Source organism: Leishmania braziliensis, chromosome 35 (assembly GCF_000002845.2).
Source record: "Leishmania braziliensis MHOM/BR/75/M2904 complete genome, chromosome 35".
Taxonomy (NCBI): domain Eukaryota; phylum Euglenozoa; class Kinetoplastea; order Trypanosomatida; family Trypanosomatidae; genus Leishmania; species Leishmania braziliensis.
Genome location: NC_009326.2, coordinates 1,640,547 through 1,655,166, shown reverse-complemented (window position 1 = coordinate 1,655,166; position 14,620 = coordinate 1,640,547). Strand labels below are relative to the sequence as shown.

Below are 14,620 nucleotides of genomic sequence, written 5' to 3'. Positions count from 1 at the left end.
CGCTCGCACTGAAGAAGAAATGTTCACGGGTCGTTGAATTGTTAAGGTGTTTTTTTGATCAGTGTCAGAAAATACATCACACCGCGGATCCGCATTCAGCTCGCTTCTGCTCCCTGGCGTCACCAGCAACACGGGAATAACCCTGAGCAGTGCCTACAAGACGATACAGGGGGGGGGAGGGGGAGGAGAGGAGGAGGGCAATGGGGGTCATGTAATTGTAGAGAGAGGCAAGTTCAGTGAAGTCCAAAGCGGTACTCCTCCCTCAAAAAGGGGAAAGCGGTAGTACACAAGAACGTGCCATCACCCGCAACTTCCACACCAAAAACGACGCGGCAAACACACACAGCCAGCGAATCCGTCGCCGAGCCCAGCCATCATCATCATCATCACTCTCGAGAGCGACCAACAGAGGATGCGATGTACACTTTGCTTCCTGACTTTTGCGCCTCCTCCTCCAGGATTTTCGTCTGCCGGTGCTTCAGGAAGATTAGCGCAACCAGCGTAATAATCTCCTCATCCACCATAAAAAAGGTCACCCACGCCGCGAACCACAACACCCAGTAGCGCAGCAGAGTTTCGCGGAGTCGCTCCCAGAAATCTGGTGGCTTCTGCGGCTTCTGCACGCGCAGCTCAAACGTCGTGTCGGTTTCCCGGGTATCTTTGAAAATGTTCCCTACTTCAGCAAACGTGGCGTTCTGCTCCTCGTTTGGCCTGATCGTGATTGTCTTCCACAACTTCCCCGAATCCACTTCCCCAAGAGTGAAGTTACCGTCACTCTTAATGACGCTGATGCCGAGAAGACGCTGCACCTCTTCCTCTGTCTTGATTTCGGAGAGCGGTGTGCCGAGCGCGAACCAGCGGCGACCGCCAAACTGCGAGAAGCGGTACTTGCCAGTGAGACGACGCTCGAGAAGTAGCAGGTCGCGTAGAAGCTGCTCTGACTCGGGTGTCGTTGTCTTCTCTTTCGAGAGCGCCTCATGCACCTTTTGGGTGATCAGCGTGTCGCGGCGCACGTCAAAATTGAAGTGGTTCATCACGTAGCGAATTCCCTCTCCCTCAAGCTGCGTCACGCTGATGACACGCTCATAGAAGCCCGCTGCCATAACGGCCTCGTGCAGCTCCAGCCGCCGTCGTGGATCGGTCGAGTCCTTGTGATACAACTGAGCCCGCAGCGCATCGACACACCTACTCAGCTTCTTCGTCACATCGCTCTTCTTGCGGGCATTGTCAATATTGCCGAGTGCCTCGATGCATTGAACGAGTTCGGGGTAGTCTATGTATGGCTTGCGCTCCTCGAGTGCAGCCTTGGCGGTAGCCAGGTCCTCTACCGACAAGAAGTGCGGCGCTTGCACCTTTACCTGCGGCACCAGCGCGCTAAAGAGGTGCACACGCGCGAAACACGTGCGACGCAGCATTGCGAGCCCAAAAGAAAACGAAAAACGAAACGAAGATATAAATGAGAAAATATTTGGGTAATGATGGAGACGCGAAAGCGTGTGCAGCCTCTAGAGTGGGGAGGGGGGAGTGCACTCTTGAGCAGAGAGCCTACTCAAACCGTAGTTCCGCCACAGTACCGCAGCCACCGGCACGTGCGAGAGGAACAGTAGAGTGCAGAATACCAAGGAGATGACAAGGGCTCCAAAAGAAACCAACAGCGGTGAGAGACGACAGAAATTGTTTCCTTCTTTGCGTGTGTGCGTATGTGGATGGGTGGGTGTGCAGTCGTTGGCACAGTGCTCCGACAGAAAAGGAAAGCAAGATGAGGAGGAGAAGAACGGGCGAGTGCGATAGATGTGTTGTGCGTGGGCTGATGAATGACTCTGTTGGTGTTGGTGTTTTCGTTTCGTTGCTGTGTGTAGAAGGAGATAGGCAGGCAGCGCTGACCTTCCTACAACACACCCTCTGCGCCCTAATAGCCAAGCAGAGGTGCACTTCGGTGTGAGTAAAGAGAGATGTACGCGTGTGTGTTCGTGTGCCGGTTCGAGCCTATCGTTCAAGAGGAGGAGGAGGGAGGGGTGATTGAGCGACAGACACTACACGAACCCCAGCACCCAACGTGACTACGACGCTGAGAGTCGCGAGCCTGCGCGTAAGTGCGGATAGAATATACAATAGGAAGAGGGAAGGGAACTAGCCAGTCGACCGTACGGCGAGCAGAGGCCGAAGCACCTCTTCGCGTGATCTGCAATCGCGCCAATATCACACAGAAGCAACTGAGCAAAGACTAAAAGAAGTGGTTAGCGTGCATGCTGATAGCTCAGCTGCATGGGTTTTTGTTTCCATCTGCAAAACGGGTGGTAAAAACCAACTAGGCATTGTTTTCTGGAGGACAATGGAGAGAGAGCAGCACTGCGACGTTCTCCATTGTACATCGGCACTCACGCTGGGGCTTCTCTCCACTACACCCTTGAAAGGAGAAGCAAATGCTTCCATGTATGCAGAGGCCGACGCCTGCATGCATAGCTGTGACGCATAACAAATCTGCGCATCTACTTTCCCGACTTTGCTGAGGAGATGCTGCGCATTCTCGTCGTCTGTCTACTTCGGAAAATACGACAGTAAGAGCCAGCCATCGAGAAGCAACTCCACAAAGCGTACGCGACGGGCAAGCACAATTTCACAAAGGAAAGAGTCCGAAGGATGGCACCTCTTTGCCCCCTCCCCTCCTCCTCCGCCGTAGCTTGCCGATCAATCAAGTGCAAAGAGGTACCGGTTGTGAAAGGCAACGCCGAAGAGCGCCTCGGACTGCTTCGTCACGTTAAACTCTTGCATTGCGGTCTGGCTCTCCGGTGATGCCTTCTTGTTGGAGAGCTCAGCGTCGGCAGCCAAGGCTGCCGACAGTGAAACGGGAGAAGCGGAATTCGCTTGATGCGAGTCCGAGGGAGATGCTGCCTTGTATTTTCCTTTCGCAGCCGGCACCGTCCGCGGGCGGGGCTCTAGCGACAGTTTCTCGCGAATGTAGTCGATCAGCGCATCCAGCATCGGTTCCGGCAACTTGTCCAGTAACGCATCTACAGAGTCACCTTTACGGATTCGCCCCTCCAATCGGTGAAGCATGCCCGGCAGCTGCTCGCGCGGCAGCTGATTCACTTCATCCCGAATAATGGGCGGGATATCACCAGATTGCATCATGGACAAATTTTCCACGTAGCTCCGCCGCTCTGCCATCACCGCGGCCTCCTCCTGCCGTTGACGCTCATTGCGTGCCTTGGCGGCGGCCCGCTCCTTTTCACGTGCCGCATGTTCGCGCTCCTGCTCCTCCTCTTCTACCTCTGTCACATCACGCTCCGGGCGAGTAGCAGGAGCCTGCGTTTCGTCGGGTAGCTGCACCGCCAGCTTCAGCTTCAACAGTGACGTCTTCCGGACGTACTTGGCCTCCATCACGTCATCGGAGACGGGGTAGTCGAGGGTTAAAGAGAGAAATGGCGAGGCGCCAGAGCCTTTCTTGGACACAACTGTCCCACCTTCATCACCTCCAGCGGATGCAGCCGCCCTTGCGTCATCCTCCTGACCATCGGCCACCTCGTCAATGTAGTAGCAGTCCACTCGCCGGTGGCCGATGCGCACGTCAACCTCTCGGATTGTCTGGACTCCTGGCAGGTGGAGCGCGATGACGAAGTGAGCGGGCACGTTCTCCTTAAAGTACGGGTTGGACGCAGGTCTCTTGTGCAAGGTCCAGTTGTACGCGCCCTCGGCCGTCACACTCTTGACGGCTGGTTCCAGCTTCAACGCAGCGGTGCCAGGCGTCGCCGTGCCCATCGCTGTCGCAGACGGGCTCGCGTTGGTGGTGTTGGGTGGAAGCACTTCCTGGATTAGCTTGCCGTTTCCCTGTGAGCCGATCACCTGCGACGGCGCTGTGGCGCTGCCCGCGGCGGTCGGCAGGCGGATCTCGTCCCCCATCGCATTGTGCTCCTTCGGCTGCGCCGAGAGGCGAATGCGCTGCGGCTCAAGCGTGCCTTTGCACTTGAAGTTGAGGTTTCGGAACTCGTCAGCGTTCAGGGTGGGCTCTGATTTCTGCTTGATCCACTGCATGCACAGCGCTGCCACGAAACGGCGGAATTCGTGATCGTTGCCGCAGCGCTGAATGGTCGACGGGTTGACGATGACGTCGTACACTTTGCAGGGGTTTCCACATTTATCCTGGCCGGGCCGCGCTTGGCCGCAGCTGATCGGGATGCGGTAGCGCATCTCCGCCGAGTCCTCCTGACCGGCGTTTTCCTTATCTGGCTCCATCGGCACCGGCTCCCCGATGCGTGGGTGCTGGCATACGTTAATAAATACCTTCACCCCACCGGCGACGTTCGTCTTGATGCAGAAGCCGGGGTCCGGCAACACAAACATCCACTGACCATACTCATCGCTGTGCACCTGCTCCAGGTCCTTTTTCGCCTCCTTGGCAGTTTCCTGCTGCAGTCGTGACTGTAGGGTGCGCAGCCACTCCTCCCGCTTTGGATCACTTTCCTTCGGCATTGACTTGAGCATATCAGCAACATCTCCGCTGCCGCCGTCGCCGCCGAGTGCTCGTTGGAAGAGCTCCAGGAACTTTTCGTTTTGCAGCAGCTGCTGCGCTGTATCGTTGGGGTTCATGGTGAGTCCCGCTCGTACGCTCAGGTGCTGTTGCAGCGGTGTCTTTGTATGTATATGGGCTGGTCCGATTCGTGCTGAGAGGAGGCAAACAACAAGAGAGGATGTGCGTTGATGCACAGTGCCGGTAGCGGCTCTATGGGCCTACCCGTGTGCTAAAGAACGGGAAGAGAAGCAGACGAAGAATGAGCAGACGTGGTCCAAATCCAAAGGGGGGCCGGGGGGGGGTGGCGCGCGCACTACGAGAAGCCTTCAAGAATAATCTACGCATAGATCAGGTGCAAGAGAATCCTACACAGAGGAATTCCAGAAGGCCAGGCATCTCAGGAAGCATGGGCGTGCGCGACTCCGTTCATCGCGACACGGGCCTTCTGTCAGCTTCCTCCCGTGCACCTTTTCACTTTCACGCTTCTCGGTCCATGACGTGGGGAAGAAACACCGCAGCGGTTAAAGTGGTAGATCTCTCCATCTCCACAAGCTCATTCATTTGTGGTTGCAGCACTCGAGTCGTTCGTGTCTCTCCCAGCTTCTAGCTCTGCCGCCCTGTGCCGCAAGGAGAGAACAAGGGAAGGAAATGTGGGCACGACACGCACTTTACTCGTGAAAGTTGTATGCACCTTTCAGGTCGACCGGATTCGGCCTCCCGTGGTACGGTGTCTTGTTCTGCAAGAGTGCCATTTCGGGAAAGGCGAGAAGCTCCCGTACAAAGTGATCCAGCGTAGGTGCAACGTAGTGGGGCGTTTTGGTGATACACGACTCAATCCACTCCAGCTCGTAATCGCCAACGCTCAGCGTGCGACGTGCGGCTGGCGCACGTCCGATGCCGGAAAGCACATGGACGCTCGTCCACAGTCCACCAGCGGCGTTGGCACCAACGATGTCGCTCTCGACGTTGTCGCCTACCATGAAGATAGAGCGGAGCTGGTTCGGATCCCACCCTAGCAACGCGGACACTTCCTTCAGGCGCTGCTCAGCAAACGCGTAGGCGATAGCGCGGGGTTTCCCATATTGCTGTAGCTGCATGCCCTGTCCAGTAATGCTCTCGTAAACAGAGGCCAGCATCTCCCGAAATGCACCTTGACCGAGTCGTGGCAGCGGTGCCTCCGTGGCCCACAGTAGGTCGTCAGCCGCTGCAAAGTATGGTGTTGTCTGAGCGCCGGAGACGTACAGGCCGACCTGACCACCGGGTGCAAGGAGAACGTCCAGTACGGTCTGGATGTCGTTGAAGGCATCCTCTGGGTCGCTCATCTGCAGAATGGCACTGATGGAGGGAAACGGTACAGTCCCCGGCGCCGCCCGCTTCAGATCACCCCACTTCTTGAGCGGCACCATCTCTGGGTGCTCACATTGGTACTGCTGGACAGAGATAGCCCGTCGGAAGCCGTATTCGCGTGCGATACTCGCACAGTTCGGGGAGCCAACAACAAGAACGCGCTCCTCTCCGTACTCAGGCACAAGCAGGCGCATCGGGCTATGGGAAAGCAGGACCTGGCGCGCGGCGATATGACAGCCCAGCAATGCAGAGAGCTCCTCAGCCTTTCCGGCTTCGCTTTTACCGCCGCCGTTTGTCATGAACACAAAAGGAATGCGCAACGTGGAGAGGCGCTGGATAGCGGTGTCGGCGCCTGGTATGAGGCGATGGCTACGGTACACAACGCCGTCAATGTCCATCACCACGCCAACAGACCCGTGCAACGGCCACTTCGGAGTTTCGGGAGTCGATGAAGAAGACCGCAACGTTGCCGGTTTCACATACGCGTCGTACTTGTACGGAATTTTGTCCTCCATTTCGTTCATCAACTGATGCTGGACGCTCAGCGAATACGAGTCATTACTGTTCGATGGTCCCTGCAATGAGGCAATGGCGTTTGTCGAAGCCTCAAGGGCAATCTTGTACTCACCCCAGGCGGCCATGTCGGCGGTCTCGAAATACTTGCGTGGGGTCGCACCATAAGGTAGAAAATGGCGACGCTCCTCGGCGACAGCCGCGTTGTGCGCTTCCATCGCCTCTAATCTCCGTTGCACCTCCGGAGGCAGGGCGTACTCAACAGTGGCGGCCTCTTCGACTTGTCGCTGGCGCTCCGCTTCCTTGCGTTGCCTTTGAATTGGATTGGCGCTCTGCAAGATGCCGCCGAAGAACTCGTCAGCTGTCTTCCCATCCTTCTCCCACGGTGGCACAAAACGGCGGCTGTTGGGTAGCGTGCGGTGCAGCAACCCCTGGCAGAGCCAAGATGACGTGCGCATTAATCGAGACTGCAGAAGCGCTGTTCCTCACGGAGGGAGGGAAGGGGGGGGGGCAATAAGTCCCAGTTAAGCTGAAACGAAGAGACACGTCCGTGAAAAATAGGCCTCTACCTGAGGAGGCGGTGTTGTGTATTAGCACAGACGTTCCTTTTTTCGCCCTCTCGAGCGCTACACGTCCCACTGGAGAGACCATAAACTTTCGTGTGTCCCATTCCGCAGAGCGAGAGGAAACAACAACTCGAACAGGAGATGATGACAGGCGGATCACGGCGGGCGAGGGTGGCGGTGGTGGTGCAGGGGAGGGAGAGAGGGAGAGAGGAGCAGAGAAGGGTGACTGAGAAGAACGAGAAAGACTGCTACACAGACACACAAACGATAAACTCACCGTGCAAGGGAGGAATTTCTCTGCAACATGTGAGACAAAGGAGATACTCCGTGCTCTACTGAAGGACCCCAGGCGAAGGTGCGCGTGTGTGTGTGTGGGGGGGGGGGGTACGGGCAAGAGAATAGTGAGAGCACAAATGTGGTTGCTCACACGCACTTTCCCTGCAGTAAAAAAGAGAGCACTTGGGGTAGGCGTAGGTTTGGTGGTAAGGACAAGTAACGGCGCTGCTTTTTTTTTCTGCGTTCCACATCCGCATCGCGTAGCAGCGCCTGGTAGTCGCTCCATCCCTCTCTCTTCTCTCTGTCTGAGGATTGAGGAACATGTTTAAGCGCATTCCACACACCAAAGCACATCTTTTCAATTCCAACTCGATCACTCCCTCGGCGGCATAAACATACCGACACGGAAGACTCGGCAACGGTTCCACAAACAAAGTCAAGTGCAACACGGCACACACGCGCGCAGCCAAGTGCGTCGAAGAAGTGGCTCCATAGCATCGACACATTCCTCTCCTTGTCTGTTGGGTGTCTCGGTTAGATGATTTTCTTAAGAGAGATTCCGTATCCGACCTGGGCTACTGCCACGTCGTAGCTATTCCGGTTGTAGTAATGCAGCACCTGCGGGCTCGGCAGCTTACCCCACAGGCATACCTTCTCCTTTACCCGCAGCAGCGCCTCTTCAACAAAGCTCAGCAGAGTAACCAAAGAAAAGAGGACAGCGGCAGCCGCGAACACAGACTGGTTCAAGTGAATGAGAATCTCGTCGCTGAGAAGCGCGTGGCTCACAGAGGCGAAGAGCTCCTGCAGCTCGTGTGCCGGCTCATCTGGGAGAAGTGTGGATAACTCAGCTAACGTAGACGAGAACTGGCCGATTCCTAGAAACAGGTAGAGCAAACCGCAACTCACCACCACCAGTGCGGTGACGATGAGAGAACCAGAGAAGAGGAGACTTTCCCTCATATTGATCGTCTATTAGTAAGTGGCGATACGATATTTCTGTTGAATGGCGGTGGTGACGATCACCACAAGCGATGCAGAAAGCAAGAATGCGTCAGAACACGTGGGTGGTAGAGGGAAAAAAAAAAAAAGAGTGCGCCGCAATGAGTCGAGTGGTGACGGCAGTGATAGCGTGGGAAATGGCCTGAGCTAGAGAAAAAAAGGAGCATAGCCCACCAAGAGGATAGACTAGTCGAGGGCTGCACTGATAAGAGGCACTGCAATTTTCTACGACCACTACCTCGTCCCCCCCCCCCGATGTGTACGCGACGTGAGGAGGAAAGAGTTGATGTATTTCCCTTTTTCCCCCTACAGTGATTCTCGTTCCACATAGTCTCCGGATGCAGCACTGTCAGCCCCTTCAGGTTCGAAGGGAAGGTCACATCAATGTCCGCATTCGAGACTTGGCAGGCGTTCCACTCTGCAGCCTCTTTTTGCGCCCCAGTGATGCCGTTGTGCGTCTCTAGCCGTAAACATTCAGCGTCGCGCCCTTCTTCTCTGTACTTTCCCCCGCTCTCTCGCGTCTTTGTTGTCGAGTATTATGGCGTGTATGACGCTACAGAAGGAGTGAGATTCCACAAAACAAGAAGCAACAGACACGCACTCAAGTGACTGAGATCATATAGGGGCTGACAGGCCAACTGCAAGGTGTACCCTTCGTCAACATCGACACTGTAGGTGTTGAGAGAAGTCTGACGGGCTAGCTTGTGCGTGAAAAAAAAACACACACACACGCACACACGCATCCTCGTCGAGAAGTTAAGGCAGGTTCATGACATACGTGCAACCACCTTCGAAGCGCCACCATCTCAACAATAAAAACACAACCTGCACAGATATCCGTTAGATGAGGCGCTTCGATTTCAGGTGTTGATGAAATCCTTGGATGTAGTCCTGCGTGCAACGTGCAACTTCGCGCTCCTCGTCGTCCTTCGCCTTTGCCCCTAACCACTCCGTCATGTCGGTGCCTCGCGCTTCGCCTTGCATCTTGCCGCGTTGAATTTCGAGCGACCGCACCTGATTCCGTGACTCAGCCACCGCCAGCGCACGTCGCTTCCAGAACTGCTCGTGATAGATGTTCGCTTCATGCTCTAGCCGAATTGGGTCTTTCTTGCGAAGTACCTCAATATCGCTCAGTAAATCACGCGTGCGCTGGTCTAACAAGTTCTCTCCAAGCTGTGCCTGCGTCGCCGTTTGAAGCTTCGACACGCGATAGCGCGCAATAACCTGCGTGCCGACGAAAAGAGAAATGATCCCAACAAACCACTTGTGGAAATCAGTAATAAACCAATACCAAGAGGCGATGTGGTTCGTTGGATGCATGTATACGGCCTTGGTGGTGTTGCTGAGCACCACGATGTTGCGCCGCCGTGGCGCCTCTTCGTCAGGAACGGCGCCAAGAGAGTTTCCTGTGGCACCTGTGCGCCGCCGCTGCTGTTCCTCAGACCTCTCTTCGTGCTGTTGCTGAGGGTTCACCTGCTCATGTGCGTCTCCCACCACTGTGGCATATCTTCGGTAGTTCTGCAGTGTCGTGGCGCTACCGAAGTCAAGGATGATCGCAGACACTAAGGAAGAGAAGCGCTTCATGGGTCGGAGCGTAGGCTACTCCCCGCAGAAGGGAAGTCCAACAATGAGAACACACGAATCAGAAGGGAGAAGTAGGGAGATGATAAGGGGTCACTGCAGGTAAATCAGTTCAACAAAGCAGTGAAACTCCGTAGCAACAGGAGAGTTGAGTAAGAAGTAGCTCGGTTTGATGCTGAAGGAAAAGGGAGTAGCTACTGGAATGTCCCCCCCCCTCCTGCGCAGTAGCAAGGTGCACGGCTGTGTAAACACCCGAGGAGAAAACGACGATGACGTCAGCTAAAGGTGAAGCGCGCCTTCCTGTTGTGCATTCCTGTGCGCCTCGCAGAAATGGCACTGGTGCACTCTGGCGGTTGGTCCTCCCTTTCCTCTCCCCTTTTTGTTGTTGTGTTCGCATGTGTTAGTGCAGACAGAGGCAACACATAGCGCACAGCGAAGAGCAAGAAAGAGAGAGGCCCGTATTGAGCGTTAAAAATTTCGATATTTTTCCTCGCGTGTGTGTGTACGTGTGTTTCTTCTGGTTCTTCTTTATAACTCTTTTCACTTTTCTTTGGAGGGGGGGGGGGAAGGGAGGGGGAGGGGGAGGGGGGGTTCCATTCTCGCACGCGATGGACGTGGCTCTGCGCAAGTGAGGGAGACGTTCCCTTTTTTTTTTTTTCGTGGCTGCCTGTCCTCTTTGTGGTGCGGCGCTAAGCGGGATCGCACGGCTACGAGAAAAGGTTCAACAGCGCAAGTCAGAGAGACTGCGACTGAAAATCCTCAGGAATCGCCACAAATGAATCGGCAAACAAGCAGCACAAGCCATGAGAAACCAACAACAACAACAAACCAAAAAGGGAGGAAGCAGAAAGAAGAGGGCAACGGCACTCCTCTAGAGCAGCAATAAGACACGTCGTAAACCCCAGAAGAAGTGCTTCGGTAATGCGCCAAGGAACAAAACAAACAAAAAAATATATTGGAAGGACGAAAAGACGCAAAGAGGAGTGGTTAGCGCAACGACAGAGCATCTCCGAGAAGAAACCGACCACAGCAGAACCCCAAACGCGTCCACCACGCTCCATTACCCAAGAGACAGAGATGATGACCAGAAACGACGAGGAGAGAGCACAGAGGAAAGGAGGGTCGTATCGCTGAGGTTGCACGCACATACGCAGGTAGAGAAGATTCAAGCCGGTTCAGCTCCATGCCGTCTGGGGGCTTCGGCACGACTGCACCACACCAACTAGGCGGGAGTATGAGAAGCCAGGCACCACCATCAGCACAACGGCCACCAAAGAGAGCAGTGCTGACTCTAACACGACACACAACTTGCTCTCTATCCCTTCCTCCACCACGGCAACTCCTTCGACACAGAAACCTCGCAGCCCGTTGCGTCAGACGAGAAGAAACCGCGGCACACATGGGCTGTGGTGCATCACCCTGTCCTTTTCAAGCGACCGGCAATGCTCCTCTGGTTGGTGGCAGTACTCAACGCACGTACAGCGCGACTGAGATGACCCGCCACTACGCCTGACGTAGTGCGTGATGTTGCGAAACCGCTTGCTGCCGTTGCCAGCACCTCTGTCACTGCTGCAGCTAGCCTCAGAGAAGCAAACGTCCATGTTCTCGCAGAGCGACACTGCGTACCAGATGGCGACGAGCAGGTCGAGGAATAGTTTACATCGTGCCTGTAGCTAACTGCTAGCTACTGGTGCCAGATTCCTGTTTTGAGTGTCCTCATGCACGCAGAGGGTTGGCCTCTTTGCTAGCTACAGTTCTGGCTTGAAGCCAATGACTAGCACATCCACCTCGCTCAGCCGGCACTGCTGCTCGAGTATCGGAAGTCACTCGCTCAGTCGCAGCACACATGCTCTCAGGACTGAGCATGGCACCCAGACCTCACCATGGGGAGTACGAAAGTTTGCCCACTAATTGCAAAGGAGGATACAAGGCGGCGGCGACTCGCTGGTGTGGACTGAGGTCGTCAACACCACCTTTGACTTCTCCCTCCAGCTCCGTCACCTCGCTGAGGTTGGTGAGCGACGACGGTCAGGTGTCACCGAACTACCTACTAACATTGGAAAAGAGGGTTAGCGTGGCACTGTAGTCACTCGGTCCCTACGCGCAAAGGGCTCCCATGTGAAACGTGCCGATGGAGTGCAGCTGCGTTGGATCGGCGACTCCTCTACGAAGCGACGCACTTGCTTCTGACTCCACCTATGCCTCCCCCTTCTTGTGAAAAAGAGCTGACATCCGCTTCGACGTGTAACACTCAGTCTGCTGAGGTCAAGAAACTGTTCCTGCTGGCCGAGGCAGCGATGGGCACGAGCATCATCGTTGGTGGTGCCAGACATTTTTGTGTGACGGGCTCCCTAACGCCGTATCCAAAGCGTACACGTCGAACATCAAATCAATGTTGCTTAGCAGCATTAGTGGGATGCTGGTGGACTTCGACGCTGAAGACGCAGCGGCATCACTGCCCTGATAAAGGTGGTATGCCTGCGTGTGCCATGCTGGCTGTGCACCTTTCATCGGTGCTCAACAGACAACCAGGCAAAAAAAAACATCGAAATGCAGTTCGCATCGATCAGTCGTAGCTACGGAAGAGGAGAAGGTGTGGAAGCATGTTTGTCTGCTTCCTCCCCCTTCTGTGTAGCAGCACTGCGATGAGCCACACATTTGTTCGAGACAGCGGGCAAGAACGCGCAACGGTGGTCCGCCCTTCTGCAGACCCCCTCGTCGGCATCACGATCGAGAATGCGAACGGTGTTGTTTCACCGAAGAACAGGTCACGCCTTTAGTGAGAAAGACAACTGGCATGTGCACCCCGGTACTAATGAAAGAGGCTGGTTTCAGTGACCTCTGCACTCTACACGCGTCGTCATATGAGAGAACGAGAGGAAGGCGGTATATGACGAGGAAGGCAGTCACCGTTGGGAATGGGTAACTGAAAAAAAAAAGAATGGGAGCGCAATTTGCGATTTGGTCGGGATGCGATGGTAGGGAGCCGTCATGCATGAGAGAGGTGCCACGGGCACTAACGCGTCAGTGCATCCTCAGCTTCACTGAGCGCACAAAGACAGACAGACAGACACAGTCAGCGAAGCGAGAAAGGACGTCAGAAGAAGGCGGCGAGGTAAGGGGCATGCTGCTCGCTGCGCATTGAGTTCGGTGTGTATGGAGGAATGGCGTATTACGTTCGGGTACACATTGCAGGAGAAGACAAAGATAAACACACATGAGTGCAACTCGATTCGTTCACTATACACCCACACACACGCACACGTATGCAAGGAGGGAGAGAACAGAATGAGCCCTGAGGAGGAAGAGCTGCCGAGGAGCGGAGTGGTGAGCCGGATGATCATGCAGCTTCGAAGAAAGGAAACAGGAACACGAAACACAACAAATCAACAGAAATGGCGAGTGCACACAGGCGGATGGGTTCGACTTTCCAGCTTTCCTCTGCACTTTCTCCTACTCAACGCGCTTAGCGGGGCGAAGCGAAGCAACAGCAACCCATGTCCGACGAACACTCACATAAAAGAAGAGCACACCGACCGGCAGATACACACACAAACACCACAGAAGTCACGTACGCTGTGCAAAGCATCCACTAGTCTACTAGCTAGCCTAAAGAAAAAAAAAGGTAAAAAAAAAGGATTGGAATTGCCGGCATCGGCAACACTAGTCGAAGATACATTGAAGACGAGTCGCATCGCCACGAGAAACAGACGCCGCGCGCCAACACACGTAGGCGTGGCGTTGCAACTTGAGGTGGGGGTAAAGGAGGCAACGCGGAAGTGCTGAAAAGGGGGAGAGCAAAAGGAGCAATGGAACGGGGGCATACGCGCACATTCACGCCGAACAAGCACAACACAAAACACACAAAGGGGGAGCGCCAGAGAAAGACGTGCGGAATAACGGCCCAGACAAGAATGGCAGAAAACGAAACAAGCAGGGTCCCGTTCCTCCGTCCGTTGAAGCACACACACACACACACCTGTATGCAAGCGTACACTGAAGGGAAGAGGAACTACCGAAGAACAAATGAAGATGCTGCACAGCCCCTTCACTTCACACGACGCCAGGATCAAAGGTAAGAGGAAGAGCAAAGTGTGTTAAGGAGTTGTAGTCGCTTTTGTTTATTTCTGTGTGTCTACATATAAGTGGGGGTGGTGGGGCACTTCTGAACAGCGAAAGAACCCCCACCCCCCCCCCCAAAAAAAAAAGAAGTGAGAGAAGTCGGTTGTTAAATAGCAACAACGACTGCCTGCTGCCGCAGGTAAAGATGACACTCATTCCCTAGACTGAGGCACACGCAAACATAGACGCACACTCGCGTGCGGACCTCTCTGTGTGGCCTTACTGGCACACAGTGGTGACTGAATCTGACTCGCAGCAAGAGAAAACAGCCAAGAAAGGAGAAGGAAAAAACAACGAGGAGGAGAGCGTTCATGTCATTTACTGTGAAAAGAAAAAAAAAATGCATCAGTCCCACTCGTGCTACTGCTATACTTCATAATAGGAGGAAGCAGGGGAGAGGAGGGAATTAAATAGAAATACCCTTGGCGCCAATGGAATATACTGATGGAGATGAAGAACAAAGAATCGAAGAAAGTGAATAGGGTGAGGTTACGGCAATGGGAGGTGGCGAAAGGTACACGTGGGGGGGGGGCGTAAACAAAGCAGCGGCAGCCGACCACCGCTGTTTACCAGAAACACTCCCTCTTCTAGAGCCCCTGAGAACACATCACAAAGAAGGGCCCTATTAGCAAGGAATGTGATAGTGAAGCCAGGCAGCATGACAATCTAAAACACCCCCACCCAACTTACCCATCAACCATCACCG

At 54.7% G+C, this 14,620-nt stretch overlaps 5 protein-coding genes across 5 annotated transcripts; all 5 read right to left on the bottom strand.

Moving 5' to 3' along the window:
• Window positions 1-386: 386 nt before the first annotated feature.
• On the bottom strand, window positions 387-1,415 carry LBRM_34_4320 (conserved hypothetical protein; the record flags this gene model as incomplete). Its single annotated transcript, XM_001568483.1, has 1 exon — window positions 387-1,415. The coding sequence occupies one exon, from the start codon at window positions 1,413-1,415 to the stop codon at window positions 387-389; it is 1,029 nt and encodes a 342-aa protein (XP_001568533.1).
• Window positions 1,416-2,688: 1,273 nt separating this feature from the next.
• LBRM_34_4310 (conserved hypothetical protein) lies at window positions 2,689-4,587 on the bottom strand (the record flags this gene model as incomplete). Its single annotated transcript, XM_001568482.1, has 1 exon — window positions 2,689-4,587. One exon carries the CDS (start codon window positions 4,585-4,587, stop codon window positions 2,689-2,691), a length of 1,899 nt encoding a protein of 632 aa, XP_001568532.1.
• Window positions 4,588-5,178: 591 nt separating this feature from the next.
• Window positions 5,179-6,828, bottom strand: LBRM_34_4300 (conserved hypothetical protein; the record flags this gene model as incomplete). The annotated part of the gene is made up of 1 exon (XM_001568481.1): window positions 5,179-6,828. One exon carries the CDS (start codon window positions 6,826-6,828, stop codon window positions 5,179-5,181), a length of 1,650 nt encoding a protein of 549 aa, XP_001568531.1.
• Window positions 6,829-7,746: 918 nt separating this feature from the next.
• Window positions 7,747-8,172, bottom strand: LBRM_34_4290 (conserved hypothetical protein; the record flags this gene model as incomplete). The annotated part of the gene is made up of 1 exon (XM_001568480.1): window positions 7,747-8,172. One exon carries the CDS (start codon window positions 8,170-8,172, stop codon window positions 7,747-7,749), a length of 426 nt encoding a protein of 141 aa, XP_001568530.1.
• An 879-nt stretch (window positions 8,173-9,051) lies between these two features.
• LBRM_34_4280 (conserved hypothetical protein) lies at window positions 9,052-9,795 on the bottom strand (the record flags this gene model as incomplete). Its single annotated transcript, XM_001568479.1, has 1 exon — window positions 9,052-9,795. One exon carries the CDS (start codon window positions 9,793-9,795, stop codon window positions 9,052-9,054), a length of 744 nt encoding a protein of 247 aa, XP_001568529.1.
• Between the last annotated feature and the right edge of the window lie 4,825 nt (window positions 9,796-14,620).